Consider the following 20,776-nt stretch of genomic DNA (forward strand, 5'->3'; position numbering starts at 1 on the left):
GAAGAGTTATATATGGTGCCTTTTTTATTTATTTTTATTTTTTAATGCATTTTCCATGATTTGCAGTTTCAGAATACTCTTCAAAGGTAGTCCCATGTAGAGAGCATTGCAGTAGTCGAACCCCATGGTGATAAGGGCATGAGTGAATTTATCTACCATGTTTCCCTGAAAATAAGACCCTGTTTTACTTTTTGTTGAAGCCTGAAATAAGCGCTTGGCCTTATTGCCATGCACACAAAAGCCCGATTGGCCTTATTATCAGGGGATGTCTTATTTTGGGGAAAACAGGGTACTATTCACAGCCACATTTTTGCAATTTGGTGACAGAGCATATATATATTTAAACCAACTGAAATATTAAACCCATTATTAGTTTAGATATAAGGAATTAAATTGGCAAAGTGAAGTGCAAATATATACCTAGGGTAATGAACGATGCGGGTATCAGTACCACTAGAAACACTGGGAAATATACGAAGGCTAAAAATACTTGTATCGAGAACAGCAGAATCTTGCAAATTTACTTCTATTTTTCCTTTCCCATTTCTTATACCCTCTGAATTAGGGAGACAATAACATTGGAGACACTGACATTAGGACGACCTACTTGTCAATATTATCTCCAGAACATTGCTTTAGCCATTTTTGCCTAGATAATGGTTCTATCATATATCACTGTCAAGATCATCATCCTTACGCTCTACAACAGGAGTCCTCAGCAGGAGTCCAGACTTCCAGATGCTTTAAATCACTTTATTGATTAATGTTGGAGTGTAAAAATTAATCATTCTTACCTTGTTGTAGAGTGCACAGATGTGCAATGCTGTATTCCCGGACGCGTTCTGTGCACCTGGCTCAGCACCGTAAAAGAGCAGGTGTTCCAAATGCTGGGAGTTTCCATGTTGGCAGGCCTGGTACGTGGAGAAGCAGAGGTCAGGAATGGAGGGTAGGGCTAGATGGATAGGTGCAAGTCACAGCCACCCCCCTCAATCTTTAGACTTCAAGACAACCCTAGCAGGAAATGGCATAAGATGGGTGGCTAGTTCCCTTGCCCACACAATTGAGTCACCACGCATAGAGATTTGGGATGGACGGATTTTGACTGGTATGAAGGACCTCACCTGGTGTATTTCTTGCCAGCCATTCTCATCAGTGGTGCCAATGTAGGCTCGATTATACAGCAGAAGTTCACAGCAGTGTGGGTCACCACCAACCATAGCTGTATGGTAGAGTGGGGTCAGCCCACGACGGTCCTTATAATTGGGGGAGCCACCCAGGTCCAAGAGCGCCTGTATAAGCCAGAGAGAAAAATATAGCTGAGCAATGGCAGCATAAGTCCAACATTACTCCCTATCCTAGTGAAATCAAACTTGCTCTATGGTAATTTTGGAGGCATCAAGTAACATTAGTGGTAACAAATAGACCCAGCCATGTTTCTCTTACTTTTATTTTTAAAATCTGTTATTTCAGATGCCTTCAGAAATTCTGGGTGCTTCAACATTAAGAAAAGATTGGACAACAGTTTATCCGAAATGGTACAATATTTCCTGTTTGAGCAGGGGTGTGTGCTTGTGTATGTGAACTAGAAGACCTCCAACACCCCTTTCAACTCTGTAATTCTATTAACTCTTTTTTCTTTTGTGAAGGACACCTGGATGTAATCAAAAGTTTGCTTCCTAGGGTGCCTTTTGAAAAATGAGTTATTATCTCAGCTATAGGCTTCTCTATCATTTCTCCAAAATTGCAATACATAGTTTCCTCTTCCCCAAGTATATTAAACCCAGAACTTCTTGAATATTATCTCAGGCATTCTGAAATTCTTGCCAAATATGTTCTATGAATGTATTGATGAAAAAATTACACACCCCTTCTCTGTATTAGAAGATCCCATTACCCTGGATGATTAATATTTGTTTTTTATCTTTATTTTGGGTGTTATCATAGAGAAATTGGTAGGTAAGTAGGTAGGTAGATAAAAAGAATGATGGATAGATAGATAGATAGATAGATAGATAGATAGATAGATAGATAGATAGATAGATTAGATAGACAGACAGACAGACAGACAGACAGATTAGATTAGATAGATAGGGATAGAGATTATAAAATGTCAATAGGCAGAAAAAGGCTGGTTTGGAACTTTATGTGCTCCTTTCAACCTTGCCATATGTGTGTGTATATGTGGGCTATCTATCTATCTATCTATCTATCTATCTATCTATCTATCTATCTATCTATCTATCTATCTATCTAATAAAATGTACACTATTAGTCAACTATGCCAGAAGGCAGAAGGCTGGTTTGGATCTCTATGTGCTCCTTTCACCCTTGCCATATGTGTGTGTATATGTGTGCTATCTATCTATCTATCTATCTATCTATCTATCTATCTATCTATCTATCTATCTATCTAATAAAATGTACACTATTAGTCAACTATGCCAGAAGTCAGAAGGCTGGTTTGGATCTCTATGTGCTCCTTTCACCCTTGCCATATGTGTGTGTATATGTGTGCTATCTATCTATCTATCTATCTATCTATCTATCTATCTATCTATCTATCTATCTATCTATCTATCTATCTATCTATCTATCATAATCTCCAAGCACAAGCTAGCATCTGACTTTACCATGAGGGCCGAATAGTGGTGAGAACAGACAGCTCTGTGAAGTGCTGTGGCTCCATCTCTTGCCCGGAAATCTATGTGGGCACCGCCAAGGCACAGTAGCCGGATCACGTCAATGGTCCCATCTAATTGGGCAGCCAATGTCAAAGGTGTTTCTGCGGAGAAAACCTTGCATTATTACTATTACAACATATTACATATGTTGTGTAGTGGGCATCCAAAGTTATTCTTCCCTCCCTCTTTGTGTCTCCCAGATGGCACTTACCACCAGTATCAGAATCATGATAGTTTGGATCCAGCCCTTTGTCCAAGAGCCGTGCCACTTTTTCAGCTGCTCCATGTTGTACATATTCCAGGAACTTCTTCAAACCCGTCTGGGGAAAGATTTGTCAAGGGTAACCAAGGAGGATTGAGGAAGAGATGGGATAGAAAAAGTGCAGTGTAGGTTTAAAAGAGGACTAAACCTGAGCTTGACCAAAATCTCAAGCCATTCATAACTTCTTGATGCTGAATGAATTTTAGTTCAAACAAAGAACTCACCCACCCACCCATGTTACAGCAATTGTCTTCAATTATTGTCTTCATTTTACCTTTTACACTAATTATGTGTTTATTCATTTGCCTCCAAAATTTACTTACTAACGTATTAAAATTTGCCTTAAAATTACTAAAGGTTGAGCTGTCCCTGGTGCTCTCTGAGTTTGCTTGTTATTTTGCAGACCTTTCATTAAACTAACTAGGTAACATTTTTGTTCTCTTTTGGACCAGCTGATTGCCTATTTCGCATTGTCTATAGATGTTGTTAATGTCTATAGGTCTATTGATTTCCTGCCATTTTTGGACTTGGCCTGGTCTAGGATAGTCACATTTTCTCAATTGTAACTATGGTTTAAGGTTTAACTCCTTTATTTTGGAATGTTCTAAGATGGTGCATCTTAGAACATCTGCCAGCTGGTTTTCTTCTTTTTTTTAAGTCTTATTAATGCAAGCATGTCAATAAGGTGACCAAGCAACCAGCCTGATCTTTTATTCTGATTAGTCTGCTAGGAGGTTAGTACCTCTTAAAAGGAATAGGGAAGATTAAAAGGAGTAGTGGAGCTCTTATACTTTGTCTTATTTACATGATAGGGACCTAAAACGGCAGGTCAACTCTGTATATTGGATGATAATACAAAAAATTGGGATTTTCACAGCCAGTTTAGATTCTTTCCACAGACTGAATTTTTTATTCTTTCCATAGAGCTTTAGAAAATTATTTTCTCTCTTTTCTCACCTTCGTGTGGAGTTTTGCTAGCTGCTTCTCATCAAGGTTGGTTTGCTTGTATACTCGTGTCTTGTAGCGGAACTGCAAAAAAAAGATGGCAATAACAGAGAATGGGGAAGTGGGGCATTGACTGCAGCTGTATATAGCACATACATTTGGAGCCTCAGGAAAAACATGAATGAACATAAATAAACATAAATAAAGTGACGGTTTCTTTCTCCCACACAGATGCTACCCATTCAGGGCTTGTTTGAAGGCTAGTATCTAATTCTAGTATCTAATTCAACTGAATGGCATAATTCTGCAAATTTAAAACAAATAATGGATTCCCTCTTTGGCACCCTACAGCATCACTTTTTTTACAAGACAGCAGATGCAAAAAGCTTGATGCATTGTTTACAGGTGTGTAATCACAGTCGTTGCCTAAACATTTCCAGAATCCCCGTAAGCATCTGTTTGACTTGGGCAGTTGCCACTCTTCTTCCCTACCCTGACGCTCTCCCTCCATACATTAATTTTCTTGGAGTGACACACTTAATTGGCATCAAATCATCAGGTCCATTTTCTAATTGTCAGTGATACCCAATAATTAGTACTACCCTGAGGCAAAAAAATCAAAGGCACAGTTGGATCCAGCAGGTTTGAGCTATTGGCTACAGATCCCTCCAGTATTTCTTGACAATATGAAATAGTGCAGAGGACTCTTCATTCATAGCTCTACCTAAATCTGAAGCCATTCTTGGTTCTTTTAGTTCATAGTTGCACTACTTGTAGGTTGCATATAACTTCCGGTACATGTTTTGCAGTCCCCTAAATTACCTCTACCACATTAATCCCAGAACTAGCCTGCTTTTGGGATTGGCGGGGAGGGAAGAAATTGAATAGTTTTTGTTATTGATTCCTTAAGCTTTTTCAATCTATTTCATCCCTTTAGCCATCAGTGATAACCTCCCATCCAATAAAATTATTTTTTCAGTTATGGGGTTTACCCACCAGAAAGAGGCATCTGCAGGGAAGGTCAAGAGTGGGCAAATGACAAAAGGAACGTCGTACTAATCTGATGCAAGTTGCACTGCACCCCTGTGATTTAGTTAAAACTTAAACAAAATTAATGACTGCATGTTGCTGAATGCTGCAGGATGAAATGTGTGAGAAATACTGAATTCAGAACACTATATGGGCTTTTAGCATTTATGCACACATTTCCGTGAGTGCCTATGGATATTTATTTTTTATTTTATTTGTTTATTTGTCCAATACACAATACATATAGAGGAGAATAGACATTGATAAGACGGAGTGGCTGTGGGTTTTGCCTCCCAAGGACAATTCCATCTGTCCATCCATTACTCTGGGGGAGGGGGAATCACTGACCCCCTCAGAGAGGGTCCGCAACTTGGGAGTCCTCCTCAATCCACAGCTCACATTAGAGAAACATCTTTCAGCTGTGGCGAGGGGGGCGTTTGCCCAGGTTCGGCTGGTGCATCAGTTGTGGCCCTATTTGGATTGGGAATCGCTGCTCACAGTCACTCATGCCCTCATCACTTCGAGGTTCGACTACTGTAATGCTCTCTACATGGGGCTACCTTTGAAAAGCGTTCGGAAACTTCAGATCGTGCAGAATGCAGCTGCGAGAGCAACCATGGGCTTTCCCAAATATGTCCATTTACACCAACACTCTGCAGTCTGCATTGGTTGCCGATCAGTTTCCAGTCACAATTCAAAGTGTTGGTTATGACCTATAAAGCCCTTCATGGCACCGGACCAGATTATCTCCGGGACCGCCTTCTGCTGCACGAATCCCAGTGACCAGTTAGGTCCCACAGAGTGGGCCTTCTCCGGGTCCCGTCAACTAAACAATGTCATTTGGCAGGACCAGGGAAAGAGCCTTCTCTGTGGTGGCCCTGGCCCTCTGGAACCAACTCCCCACCCTCCTCGCCTTTCATAAGCTTCTTAAAACCCATCTTTGCTGTCAGGCATGGAGGAACTGAGATACTCTTTCCCCCTAGGTCTTTACAATTTATGCATGGTATGTTTGTATGTATGTTTGGTTTTATAATAAGGGTTTTTTTAGTTGTTTTAATATTGGATTGTTACATGCTGTTTTTTATCACTGTTGTTAGCTGCCCCGAGTCTACGGAGAGGGGCGGCATACAAATCCAATAAATAATAATAATAATAATAATAATAATAATAATAATAATAATGAGGTAATATATATAAAGAAAAATATAAAATAGAGGAGAAGATATATGAAAGGAAGAAAATATATATGATATATGAGATAAAGGAAAGACAATTGGACAGGGGACGAAAGGCACACTAGTGCACTTATGTACGCCCCTTACTGACCTCTTAGCAACCTGGAGAGGTCAATTGTGGATAGTCTAAGGGAGAAATGTTGGGGGTTAGGGGTTGACACTATTGAGTCTGGTAATGAGTTCCACGCTTCGACAACTCGATTGTTAAAGTCATATTTTTTACAGGATAGGAAAAAGAATGTCCAGTTTCACATCCTCCGAGCATTACAGCTTTAATTTCCATAGATCTGAAAGAAATGCATCATCTTTGAATATTCATATGATTCAGTACCTCCCACTCTTCAAGAAATGACTCAAGACAAATCTGCATTTCCAGACGTTAGCTAATTTATCATTTTTCCTCTGTTGCCTTACCTTATCCTTCCCACTTTCCTGCACTTCATGCATCTGATTAATCATATTGCAAGTTTACGGGCAAGGCTTCCTTACCGTTAATCTGATTATTACCAGCCCTTCAATCTCATTGAAGGTTTTAACTGGACTTAAGCATGACTAACTTCTAGATTCAAACTGTTATAGGCTGTATTTCACTGTAGCTTAATAGAAGGCAGTTACAGTTCTGGAAAGAAACACATCCAACTTTCATCATTCCCCTATAATTCCATAATTTTTCAAAACCCACATTGTAGGATCAGTTTCTTTGTGGACCCAAGGATTGTTAGGAAAATGGACACATAATCTTAGAAGTCTAACAAAACTTAGATATATTTAATGCATTCTTTAATCTTGAGAAAACTCTATTCCTATTATGAATCCAAAGGATATAGATAAATGTTTAACAGCATTATGTTTTAGTTACTGTAATTTATATATATATAAAACAAGTGACTGACATTAGGCTTGTAAAGCAACTGATGAGCAAGAGAAAATTTGCACATACAGATAGTCCTCAATTTACAGCAGTGCATTTTATGACCATTTGAAGTTACAACATTGGTGAAGTGATCCCTAAATGAAACATCACCCTTTTACAATTTTGCTTCAGCTTTTCTTTGCCACACATTTGTGAAGGTTGTAAATGTGAGGACTTTTTCATCACCACCATAACTGGAAACATGTACTAAACAAGGCATTCCTTAAAGTAAGTCTCTCTGTATTTATGTCCTTATGAAAAGAATGGATAAATTGAAATTTGCACTATAGCCAAAGTGTAAATTTGTGGCGTCTGCAAATCATACCAAATTTCAGCAATTATTTTCACATCAATTTTTGGTAAAAATGGAAAAAGTATAGTTCTTTATTTAGATTATATAGATAAATTCTTCTCAAATATCCCTTCCCCCAAACACACACACTAAGTCCCAGAAAATACAAGTCCTGTCCATTTTGATGAGAGTAACATATTGTTGCCACAACTATTAACCATCATTTATTTTATTGACATAATGGCCATGGCTACTAAAAACATTTCCCCAGGCTCGAAAGTTCTTAGTCTGTGGTTTTGGCCAATTTATCACTCTCCCCAAGAATTGGTGAATAAAGAAACCTCTAATGATGAGCAAAAAATGAGTTTGGCCTCCAGGATAGGCCTTCCACAAAAGAAAGATATGAGTTAGGTAGCTGTTAGAGGTTCTGCTATGCTCCATTTAAAAGCATAATACATTAATTCCCTTACATAAAAGCAAACAGGACCAACTACCCATTATCTTGGAGATGCATAGGCAGCAGGAACAGTGGAACACAGTGACTTGTCCCACATTGGCTTCAGTCACATTGGTTCAGTTCACTAGGAAAGGAAATATTTGGTGCTTTAAAATCAAGTTGGCTGGACAGCACAGTACTTTTATTTTATATGCAATTATTGACTAGCAAGCAACAAGGTGAAGAAGAAAAAATAGTAGGTTTGCTCCTAGTAGTAGTAGTAGTAGAAATAATAGGAAACAAAGGTGAGTCAAAAGTGATAAAAGCCTTGAGAGGAAGGAAACCAGAGCCAAAAATATCACCTTGCCTAGGAACCATTAGATTAGAAATGCTTCTCAAATTAGTGATGATTTAAGTAGTCTTCCCTAAATTCCTAATTGGAGTTTTTGCAAATAGTGGACAACTGTATGCACATACTGTTATTTGGTGTTTAAAAATAAAATAAAAATAAACTAGCAGTGTTCTCCCATAATGCTCATCCCTCTCTGACCCAAGAGTGCCATTAGATAAGTAGCAACCTTACCTCAAGATAGGGTACCCCCTTTTCAAAACTCTGTGGGTACTCGCGCAAGAGTCGCTCTTCATCTAGGAATTTCGCATCCCGGCCATTGGTGGCTGGCTGGAAGAGTCCATAATTTAGAACATCCTTGAGGCTTTCGTTGAGGGTGCAGAGAATTTGTTGTTTTGCCACCCAAATGGCTGCATCAGGGTTGAAACGTAGGCATTTCTAAAGCAGAAACAGGCCATGCAAGAGAAGGGTGTGGATAGAAAGCAAAACAATCCCATCAAATTGGCCCCAAATAATAGCACGATTCTTCCCCAAGGGCGCACTCTGTGTTCTATAATAATGCTTTTTAGCTTTGCATATGCTGTTGTTTTTTCTGTGATAGCAAACCTTGGTTAATCTGAAATAGCTAAGATGGGTCAATCTAGTTAGTAGGGCCATGGAGAGTTTTGGGTATGATTTCAAAAAGGCATTTTGGAGCATGCAGGAGCATAAAAATAGAACCCATCTGCTGCACACAATCTAGGGAAAAAACCCAGCTGCTTAAAACAGCTTGTGTTCCTGAACACTTTGAAGCACCTTTCTGAAACTCAGCCTAAAGCACAAACAGCCTTAGCGGTTTGTTAGATGGAAGACCTCTAGGCAATATCAACATTAAAGGCTAGACTCTTGGAAGACAGTGGTGGCAAAACACTTCTATATTCTTGCCAAGAAAGCTATCGATGCGTTCATGAAATTACTAGGAATCCATCTCAACCTGGAGAAAACTTACTTTAATATCAGAGGGAGGTTGGGGAGGCAACACAGTCTCATTGATACAAAGAATTTCTGGATTCAATTAAGCCATTTTTAATGAGAAGAGCACCAGGTAAGAGAGATCTTAATCTTGGCATGCCTCTGTCTATAGCCAGAAATGTTCCAATAAGGAGTCTGGGAATACTGTATTGTGATAGAAAATGTGAGCTGTGGCTTAAAAGTAGCTTACATTTATATTTATTTAGGTGCATTAAATACGTTTTAATGCAATGTTATTTTAATACTAGCACTCTTCAGTTACTCTACTGCCTTTGAATTCAACCTTTGGTTTGGCCATTTTGCAGAATCTAAACTTTTCCCCATATGTCCACAAATGAAACAGAGGAATTTGCATTCTTCACTGAAACTCAAGTTCAAGTAAGACAGTTACTGACTTTCCCAAGAAGCCCAACTTTTACAGACCTTCTAAAACCTATGGCAGCTCAAGCTATCATTTTATTTTATTTTTAATATACTGTTTAACGCTGAGTGAGTAGTAGTGCAGAGGTGGTACTATTGAAAGTGTTTACAGTGATCCCCCGATTATCGCGAGGGTTCTGTTCCAAGACCCCTCACGATAATCGATTTTTCGCGATGTAGTGGTGCGGAAGTAAAAACACCATCTGCGCATGCGCGCCCCTTTTTCCATGGCCGCGCATGCGCAGATGGTGTTTTTACTTCCGCACCTGGGAAGACCCAGCAGCTGAGGAGCCGCCTGCCTGCCCGCTTGTCTACCGCTTTTCCGCTTGTCCGGCCGCTTGTCCGGCCGCCGCTTGTCCGCCGCTCTGGGAGTTGAAGACCCAGGGAAGATTCCTTCGGCTGCCCACCAGCTGATCTGCTCGGCAGCACAGTAGCAGCGAGGAGCCGAAGATGGGGTTTCCCCGTTGCCCACGCAAAGGGGAAACCCCATCTTCGGCTCCTCGCTGCTACTGCGCTGCCGAGCAGATCAGCTGGTGGGCGGCCGAAGGAACCTTCCCTGGGTGCCGCCCGCCGCTCGAGAGCAAGAGGAGGAGAGATAGAGAAAGAGAGAGAAGGAAAGAAAGAGATGAGAGAGGGAGGAAGAGAGTGTGAGAGAGGAAGAAGCAAGATAGAGAAAGAGAGAGAGAAAGAAAGATGAGAAAGGAAGGGAGTGACGTCATTGGGTGGAAAAATTGCGATATAGCGTTTCGCAAAGATCGAGATCGCGAAACTCGGGGGATCGCTGTATTCAGAAATAAATGACAGCATTTGTTCAGAAATAAATATTTTATTTATTTTATTGTATTGTATTTATATGCGGCTCGCTCCAAAATTGCGATCACGAGTGTGTGTGTGTGTGTGAGACATATTTTGCTAATATGTTTTTTTTAAAGGAAGCTGTATGTTCCTCCCATATACCAGTGTGACTTGACTAAATCTCTCTCTCTCTCTCTCTCTCTCTCTCTCTCTCTCTCTCTCTCTCACACACACACACATACTGGATTTCCTTCAGATGTATTCCTTTTCATGGAAGTTGTACCCCAATGTATAAAGAAAGGATGCTGCAAACAGTGGAATTTTAGACTTTAGATATAATGAAAATAGTAACTGTGTCTTTAAATAGATGTTTTAATGTTGCTTAAATCAAAATATGAGCAATTGCAAGGCCTTTCAATTCATTTTGGGCACCAAGATTCTGTTCATATTTTTCCATAATTTCCTCTCACAGATCTGTTGTATCTGTGTTAATGTTTCCTATGTGATCCATCATTTGTTTATTGCTCATAGGAGATGCGAAAATGTGATAGTAGCAGTATGCTATGTAAGGGAAACAATGTTGGATCTACTTATCCCATCATCATAGTTCCCTCTAAGCTGAGCAGTGAGCAATCGCTCACTTAAAAATCATCATCAACTCAGAGTTTTCCAAACCTGCCCAGAAGCCGAGAGGGAAAGAGTGAGAGGGAAGGAGAGAGAGAGGAAGAGAGAGAAACAGATAGAAAAAAGAGAGGAAGGAAAAGAGAAAGAAAAAGAATGGGAGTAAGGAAGAGAGAAAGAAAACCAAAATCTAGTTTGAAACTAGCTCAACTATTTAAGTGGCATTTTGATATTGATAGAGTTGCCCTATTATGAGCTCACTGTTATAGACACACAGTACAGTATTTTATTTTGAAATTCTCTGAGGCAAAACAGGGTGGGTTTTTTATTTGTTTGTTTGTTTGTTTGCTTATTTATTTATTATTTCTGTGCCACCCAGTCCCGAAAGGACTGCCGCTCAGACACTATACTTTTCCACCACCCCCCAAAAAATTAGAGGGAACACTGCCCATCATAACTGGCAAGAGAGGCATGTTGCAGGTCCCATTTATGAAAGAGTATCACCTAGTGCATGGGTATCAAACTCAATTTCACTGAGGGCCACATCAGGGTTTTGTTTGACCTTGGGAGAGGCAGTGGGTGTGTCCAGGTGGGTGTGACCATGGTGGGCATGGCCAGCTCAACATCACTTGTGTCAGAGGCACTTGTGGTGGTCCAGGCGGAAATGAGGGGAGAAATTGAGTTCGGGAGGCCCCGTGTGCCCCTCCCTGGGCTCCATTTTCTGCTGCAATGGCCTCCTGCAGTCCTCTGCCAGTGAAAAGGGCCACTGTGCTGCTTTCCCATGCTCCGTTTTTGCTGGCAGAGGCCCCACAGGCCGGTCCTTAGATCTACCTTGCAGGGCCACCCTGGAAACAACAAATGACTGGCCCATGGTGTTTCTGACGTTTTCACTGGCAGAGAGCTGCAAGAGGCTATTGTGGGCAAAAATGGAGCCTGGGCAGGGCACATGCAGATACCCTGACCTCCATTTTTTCTGGCAGAGGGTTGCAGGAGGCTGTCGTAGCCGAAAACGGAGCTTCAACTAATGACGTCGGGCTGGCCATGCCCACCCCCAGCCACCCCCACGTCCTCCCTGAGGTCAAACACAACCCTGATGTGGCCCGCAATGAAACTGAGTTTGATACCCTCGTGCTAGGGGCTGCCGAGAGTCACTTAGATAAGACGGGCAGTCATAAAAATTGAATGAATAAAGCAGGGAAGTCTGAAGAATTCAGTCCTTCTGTCAAATGAGTGAGCCATCCCCACAAGGTCCCCACCTTTTGTACATACATGCAGTGTCTTGGAGCACCGCCGTGGTGGTACAATACTGCTCCCATCACTTGTGCCACCCCAACACCCCCACACGTTCCCCCCCTTTTATGGATGCTTTCTAATTTAATTATGGCAGGAAAAATAAGGGAACTCTTATGAATGCATCCCTTACTTCAGGTACAAAACTTAGCTGCTATATTGCAGTCCTACACAATCTTCCTCAAAAATGGCGCTTTCCTTATGTTTGGATGACAAACAGATCTCAGCAAAGATCTGCCTGTGGACGATTGATCTTTTGATGGCTTTGTACATCCAGAAGGTGCCTGATTGGGAAAACCTGGTATGTATTATGAATTACAGGATTTTGGCAAAAATATATACTTGAACGAAACAGGCCTGGACATTCCTGCCTTTTGCTCCTTTTGCTCCTTATGCATTTTATCCTTTCTGCTGATTTCTTGATGCACCATAGTATCAAGATGGGGTTTCTCTTTCCAACTTTCCTTGCAATTTACATCTCTTTCTCTCAGTCTTCAGACATCCAGGGTCAGAACTGGGGAGCAGGGGAAGGTAAGAAAGGACAATCAGCAAGACACACGCTGGCAACTCTATCCTTGTTTCCATGGCCACGACAATTTGTGATCTCTAGCAACGGTTTCCATGGTTGCCCCATGAATAGAAGTGGGGCCCAAATTGAACATTGGCAGGGCATGGGTTTAAAGAGACACTAAACATTTCTGGATGGGTAGAGAGAATATAACCAGTGGGTCTGTCTTCTCCAAAGTGATACTGACCAATGTACTTGGCATTTCTTTGTGGCCACAACCTGATGGAGGTGCTTATATTTTACTTACACACACACACACACACACACACACACACACACACACACACACACAGAGCTATATACTAGAATAGGTAAGCACCCTGCATGTGCAAACTATTGAAGTCTATTTAGAACACAGTGTTAAAGAACAAAGAAATTAATTGGGTTAAATGAAAGAGAACATAGATTACTTTACACAGCTATTAATAAATTACAGAATAGAAGTCACAAATCTTCCACTTGTACAATGGTTGATAGATTCTGTACTCTCTGAAACCAACCTGTATGTTCTTGGTGTGCTGAGGAAAATGACAGTCTTTAATTACTAAGTTTATATGGCATGTTTGATAAATAGCAGTGGTGTATAACTTTCTCCCCTGGTTTCATGTGTATCTACTAGTAACTAGATGGACCCTCTTCGATGTTGGGTCTCCAATTATGGTGGCTAGCAGCAGCTGTGAATGACTGGGGATGATAGCTATCTTATAACTTTTCCAAACATCTCAAAGTGGTGTTGCAGGAAATAAAAATAGCAGCTCTTAAAACTCAATTATGTTTATGAAGAAAAGCGAATGTGCTAAGGTCTGCTGGATAATTAGCATCCTGATAGCCGTCCAAGTTCTCTATCCAAAATAGCTGTCCAGCCATGTGTTTCTTGTGCTTTTTTCCAAAAGAGAAGTCCAGGTAATACTCTCTGGGTTATATTTGCAAAGATAATCTTCCAACTTCAATTACAAGAGAAAATTTACTAAGTTTACTCTATGGTCAGAAAGGCATCAAAAGGAATCCTCAATCTGAGTATTGTATTGGCAGTTCTGTGTTAGCAAATACTTCAGAAGAAAAGGATTTAGGGGTAGTGATTTCTGACAGTCTCAAAATGGGTGAGCAGTGCAGTCAGGCGGTAGGGAAAGCAAGTAGGATGCTTGGCTGCATAGCTAGAGGTATAACAAGCAGGAAGAGGGAGATTGTGATCCCGCTATATAGAATGCTGGTGAGACCCCATTTGGAATACTGTGTTCAGTTCTGGAGACCTCACCTACAAAAAGATATTGACAAAATTGAACGGGTCCAAAGACGGGCTACAAGAATGGTGGAAGGTCTTAAGCATAAAACGTATCAGGAAAGACTTAATGAACTCAATCTGTATAGTCTGGAGGACAGAAGGAAAAGGGGGGACATGATCGAAACATTTAAATATATTAAAGGGTTAAATAAGGTTCAGGAGGGAAGTGTTTTTAATAGGAAAGTGAACACAAGAACAAGGGGACACAATCTGAAGTTAGTTGGGGGAAAGATCAAAAGCAACATGAGAAAATATTATTTTACTGAAAGAGTAGTAGATCCTTGGAACAAACTTCCAGCAGACGTGGTAGATAAATCCACAGTAACTGAATTTAAACATGCCTGGGATAAACATATATCCATCCTAAGATAAAATACAGAAAATAGTATAAGGGCAGACTAGATGGACCATGAGGTCTTTTTCTGCCGTCAGACTTCTATGTTTCTATGTTTCTATGTGCTTAGGCAGTTCTTATTTCTCATTATCTTAATTTTGGCATTATACCTTTTGGGATTGAGTCTTAGTTTAGATTCAAGACCCAATGCATATGGATCTTTACACTGAGATTGAGGACATAGAGAGGTTAGAATTGATAGTAAATTTGGCTGAACGAGAAGATAGACTGAGAAAATGGACTGCAATATAATAGAGACAGACATAAGGTTATCTAAAGATTATGTGATCAACTCATTACAATAAACAGGGAGTCCAGGGGGAAAGCATTTTGAAATTTCCTGATATTTCCCTGACATTTCCCTGTAACTTGTGATCTAGTTAAGGCGCAGTCGCAGATGATGTCATACCAAACAGCTAAGCAAATATCAGTAGCCGAGGAAGCAAGTTGTTGCCACAGTTAGGGTAATTTTTGCTTGACACTGCTAGGCAGCGCGATCTGGGGTTTTCTTTTTTTGCATGATTTTTCCCTGACTTTTAAACATTTTAATACAATTTGGTTTTTTCCCTGATTTGTTCTTTTTTCCCCACAAATTCCCTGATAATTCCCTGATATTTCCTGAACCGCCGATTTCCCTGATTATTCCCTGATTTCCCTGTTTTCCAGGTTTGCTGGACACCCTGAATAAATTCCTTCTGAAAGTAATGAACATCAGAGGTTCTTATAAAGTCTTCTCCAACATAAACTCCTAATTCTGACTACAGTAATTTACAATTTCTGGAATTCAAATCAAACATATGCAGAAAGCCATATACTGGGTAAAAAATCTCTAGTGTATAATTATATTTTTAAATTCTAAAAAAAAACCCCATACTGTACTTGAAAAAAGAGGAAATGATCATCAGGATCTAATTGTCTCCTATTATAATTTTTTTCCACTAATTTCACTCAGCTAGCTTTTCTTGGGATTTGTACCACCAGTTTACAATCTCATAGAAGAAGATGGGATAATCTAGGACAGTGATGACAAACCTATGGCACGGGTGCCACAGATGGCACGCAGAGCCATATCTACTGGCATGCCAGCCATTGCCCTAACTCAGCTCCAACTTGCATATGTGTGCCAGCCAGCTGTTTTTTGGCTTGCACAGAGGTTCTGGGAGGGCGTTTTTGGCTTCCAGAGAGCCTCCAGGGGGATGGAGGAGGGTGTTTTTACAATCTCCCAGCTCCAGGAAAGCCTTTGGAGTCTGGGGAAGCTGAAAACATGAGCCTACTGGGCCCACGAGAAGTTGGGAAACAGGCTGTTTCTGGCCTCCAGAGGGCCTCCGGGGGGATGGGGGAAGCTGTTTTCACTCTCCCGAGGCATTGAATTATGGGGGGTACTCACGCATACATGATAACGTGCGCGCAAGCTCTTTCAGCACCCAAGGGAATAAAGGTTCGCCATCACTGATCTAGGATGTATATATGGATTTCTATGGAGAATTTCACAGCAGCTCATATCAACACATGCAGTTGCACATAATGAAGGCAAAGCATTTCTCAGATGCTCAGAGATGCTAAGGGCAGTTGTGCAAAAAAAAAAACTGGAAGGGAAGAGGAGGAAAAGGGAAGCATGCTTTGCCTAGGTCTGCAGTTGTCTCTCCATATCAAAGGACTGTTGGATGAAAGTACAAGCAGTTGTAGCAGTGTCCTTGTTTTATTGCTAATGAAGCAAAAAAGTAATATGTTCGTTTTATTGCTGAGCTCAGGGTGAACTCAGTTCTGCATTAATTACTTCTCAAAGGACAGCAGTGGACTTGGTGAGGGACTAAAAATGGAAGTTTAATCTTCTTTTGTCGGTCCATATTTCTCGTGCCACCCTTCCCTATAGCAGAAACAATGATTTAAAGACAAGGTCACCTGATGCTACACACATTCCTGCCCCCAAACCTACAGCAGATTTTACCCGCCCTTAATAAGCTCATGCTGTGTGCAGCAGCACTCTGAAAGACGAAGAAATATAGTGAGCAAGACGTCCTGATTTAAAAGGGATGCATTTGATTCAAGGAATAATTCCGTAAAAAACGGCACAATTGCGTAACATCATGAGTACTGGAATAAAAATTAGTTTCGGTAATCTGAAACAAAAATAGAGTCCTCCTTCCACTTACACTCCCCTGTGAATAGCAAAACCTTTGGGTCAGGGACCTGTTACTTTTATATTCCAAAGAGTGCCTCTAAATGACATGAAGATAATAAATGGTTGTAATATTCCAAGTGGCTTAAGAAGTAGAAAAACTACATATAATTTGAAATAGGTTTGATTCAAGTGGCTTGCAATTGCCTTCTTCCTTTTTAAAAAAAAATATCCGCAATTTAATCTACAGCTTGGTATCTATCCCCTACTTTCATAGTTCCGACCCAAATACCCATTGTGCTTGATCTTGTTTAGTTGTGAGACAGATTAAAATGATCAAAAGGTCATAAATTACTGGGGGAAAAGCAACAAATAAAAATTTCCACCACACCTTCAAAGCTCAGGGTGCCTCCTACAGTGTTTCAGCTTTCGCCCTACCCTCCCTCCTCTCCCTATGGTTCCTTACCGTCTGGTGCAAATCAGGAATACCAATTCGGAAGACCATCATACTGAAGTGAGCGTCCTCAGGTACTGACATGGAGCGATTGTGGGCAGGGTTAGCAGGACTGGCGGGGGGGCTGGGCCCCTCGTGGGAGCTGTCCGAGCCCGACTCCCCCTCGGGGCACTGGGAGAAGTGCTCCTCCTCCTCCGCGCTTGATTCGGGGCTCTGGGGCATCGTCAGAGGTGCTGGGCACCATCACTGGCTGCACTGCAAAAATTAGGAGAGAAGAAAGATACAAAGATTTTTCCATGGAGGAGAGCGACAAGGGATATATTACGAACAGCAGGTGGGACCTAAGAACATATGCAATGATAGCCTCCCTATCCAAGACCTAAACGATGCATTCTTCTAAAATACACCTGTTTGCATTTACTTGTGACATCTTCACAGACTGCAATACTAATAAGGCATTTAAATCAAATAGTCCCACATCAAAACACCCATTCACACCCAAATAAAATCTTGGACAAGTCTAGTACAAAGTCATCCTTTATGCTTCCATAAATAAGCACAAATACTAAAGATTATGTCGATTTAAAAATAAAGGCACAGCAAGGTCACCCATGCTGTTTTGCTGGCTTGGGGTGAATGCTAATTGTGTCACCCACCCACATCTTACTCTGTGTAGGAGGCAGATTGGGTTTCCTCCTTAAGGAGTTTCCTAGATTATGACTGTCTTTTCTCTGATGAGTACCAGGGAATGGGAATTTCTAATTTTTACAAATATGCAACAATGAGAGAAAAAGAATCCGAGATCAGTAAACTTAGCTTCTTCATTAATTGAGATAATGCCTAGTAACTAAATCAGCTTTTCACAGTCTGGTGCTTTCCAGGTATAACATACTACAACGCCCATCAAATTCAGCGAACTAAGAAGAACATGACTGGGAGAAGGCTGACAAACATGATGTGCTGAACACAGGAAAAGTCTCGAGGGGATGGTAGCAACTGCTACTTCAATATAGCAAGCTGTCAACATATGTGTGCATATAATGAGCCTTTCACACTGTGCAAGGTATGACTATCAGCCACCTGGTCTCACGGTAATGGATTCACACAACCATATAGGAGAAACAAAAAGCAGTTTGCATGTATTCAAGGATGCTTTCCAAGCAGTTTATAGAAAACTTGTTTAGACACATAGCGCTATAAACATCATTCTGAAAAACATATATAAAATCTCATTTGTCAGTCTAGCACATCTCAGATTTAGTTATTTTTCTATTTATACTTTGGAAACAAATCATTCTGCCCTTCCATTCCCTTTTGTCTTTTAGGTTACTTCCTTTTGTTGTTATTGTGCCTCTGTTTTGTTCTATGTCCTTCAACTTTTTCCTCTCCTCTGCTCTCCCATAAAGGTGGCAGGTATAAAAGCCCCATTCCAAGCTCACCCCAGTCACATGCCAATCAGTTTCCCTCTCATCTCTCCCACCTCCATCCCACTCTCCTTCTCTGACTTTTTCATGCTCTATGTCCCAGTTCCAGCTGGCCCCAAGGCCCATGTAATCTGGAAGCAAGCAGCACGTAATGTCCCAGAAAGTGTAACAGGACCTGGAATGACTGCCCTACTTTTGATACTAGCCCGAAAGGCTATTAATTAGCCCAAAAGGAGATGATTTGCCCTATGTTGTCACTCCTTTAATTTCAGACAGACAAATACTCTATGAGGTGGAGGGAAACATAGCTCAAAGGATGAACATACAGTTTGAGAAAGTTCCAATTTCAAGTATTTCCAGCCAACTTGCTTAAGACGATGGAGAAGTGTTGTCAATTGTAAAGGAAAATTTGAGACTAAATGGGCAAGTAAATCTGAGTTAGAATAAGTCAATTTTGATATCTGTATTTCCCAGGAAAGCGTTCCTTGTTTGATATTGCATACCAGATCATGCCCTCTTGACCAAGATATTAGAGACTCATAGATTACTAGGTTTTTTTTCTGAGACACCAGAGATTGCCATGATTGAATACAACACATCAAGAAAGAACAAAGATAATAACAAAGAGAACTGATGGTCAAAGGAAAAAAACCCTCTCCATGAAGCCAAGTGGACAAAAACAGATGATTCAACAATGTAAGTCATAGAAACATAGAAACATAGTGTCCAGTGTTTCCTATACTTTACACACTGTTGCTGGTAGCTTTAATGTCATAAAAGCTTTTGAGTATTAGTAATAGTGATGACACATGATATCAGCACAAGAATAGTAAACAATGTATTTTAATAGCACATGTAGGTCAGTGTTTCTCAACATGTCACTTTTTGGTTCTGCAACCCAACAAGACAGGCACAGACTTCAGAGGAGAATCAGAACTGCAGAAAAAACAATTACCTGCCTTCCATTGAGGACCTGTATACTGCACGAGTCAAAAAGAGGGCCAGGAAAATACTTACTGACCCCTCATATCCTCAAAATTGTTTCAACTCCTACCCTCAAAATGACTCTATACAGCACTGCACACCAAGACAACTAGACACAAGAACAGTTTTTCCCTGAACGCCATCACTCTGCCAAAGAAATAATTCCTCTACCACCCTCAAACTATTCACTAAAGCTGCATTACTACTACTATTAGTCTTCTCTTCGTTCCTACCACCCATCTCCTCCCACATGACTGTATGACTGTAATTTGTTGCTTGTATCCTTATGGTTTATATTAATATTGATTGTTTCCTGATTGCTTATTTGTACCCAACGAGAATCATTAAGTGTTGTACCTCATGATTTTTGACAAATCTATCTTTTCTTTTATGTACACTGTGTTAATGTATGAGCAGAGTAATCCTTGTTTACCAAGGTTGTGCACACATAGAAATGTCTAGATTGAGATTAGTTGTGAATAACTACTCAGCCACACACAGATATACTAACTTGAATTAAAGTTTACTTTGAGAAATAACATATTCAGATAAATAGTCTACTCTAAAGTCATACACACAATAGTCAGTATTACCAAGTACATAGTCTTTCTTACCAGTTGTCTTTATCATAATCAGCAAACAAATATTTAACCACATTTAAGATGTAATACATAACTACAATACAGAGAGATTGCAGAGAAAATGCAGAGCAAACCTAACAATGAGTAGCCATAAACAGTGAGTAGCCAGACAAAGAGACAGAGAGGGTTACTCAGAGAAATAAGCTATAAACTCTAGTTCCCTCTTGTGGCAGTCTGCAACACCTCCAGCCAATATATTACCAACCCAACAGTTATGGACAGAGTCCTAACACACTGAGAGCATATGCACCAATGACAAATTCCTTGTGTGTCCAATCACACTTGGTCAATAAAGAATTCTATTATCTATTCTATTCTATCAGATATGTAGAGTGCAACACCCAGAATTCCCCAACTAGCACTAGATGGAGAATTATCAGAATTGAAGTCCACATATTCTAAGGTGGCTGATATTGAAAAACGTTGAGGTGGAGAAAGTCTCAAATTTGTTCTGTTACTGGTAGATACGGAACAAAAATGCGCATAAATATCAGACTCTCTTGGGAAGAAGTTAAGCGATTATCTAGCCCAAGGAAAGGAACTGTACTGTTGCCTTTCCACTGAAGAAAAGGAAAAATGTATCCATGGCTTCCACATTCATATAAATTGAATGAATGTATAAATAAATACA

The 20,776-nt window shown here is 40.4% G+C and overlaps 2 protein-coding genes across 2 annotated transcripts in view; both read right to left on the reverse strand.

Annotated features, from left to right (window-relative positions):
• Positions 1-17,318, reverse strand: part of SHANK1 (SH3 and multiple ankyrin repeat domains 1) — an 80,063-nt gene extending 62,745 nt beyond the window's left edge. Inside the window, exons 1-7 of the mRNA XM_070729710.1 lie at positions 17,109-17,318; positions 8,377-8,580; positions 3,901-3,972; positions 2,893-3,001; positions 2,631-2,782; positions 1,122-1,289; positions 795-911 (exon numbers count right to left, since the gene is read on the reverse strand). Of these exons, the coding sequence (XP_070585811.1) occupies positions 795-911; positions 1,122-1,289; positions 2,631-2,782; positions 2,893-3,001; positions 3,901-3,972; positions 8,377-8,580; positions 17,109-17,318 (1,032 nt within the window). The remainder of the gene's footprint in view (positions 1-794; positions 912-1,121; positions 1,290-2,630; positions 2,783-2,892; positions 3,002-3,900; positions 3,973-8,376; positions 8,581-17,108) is intronic.
• RUVBL2 (RuvB like AAA ATPase 2) overlaps positions 1-20,776 on the reverse strand; it is a 615,067-nt gene that overhangs the window by 511,064 nt on the left and 83,227 nt on the right. The gene's annotated exons all lie outside the window — the stretch shown is intronic.

Source organism: Erythrolamprus reginae, chromosome Z, assembly GCF_031021105.1.
Source record: "Erythrolamprus reginae isolate rEryReg1 chromosome Z, rEryReg1.hap1, whole genome shotgun sequence".
In the NCBI taxonomy this organism is placed as follows: domain Eukaryota; kingdom Metazoa; phylum Chordata; class Lepidosauria; order Squamata; family Dipsadidae; genus Erythrolamprus; species Erythrolamprus reginae.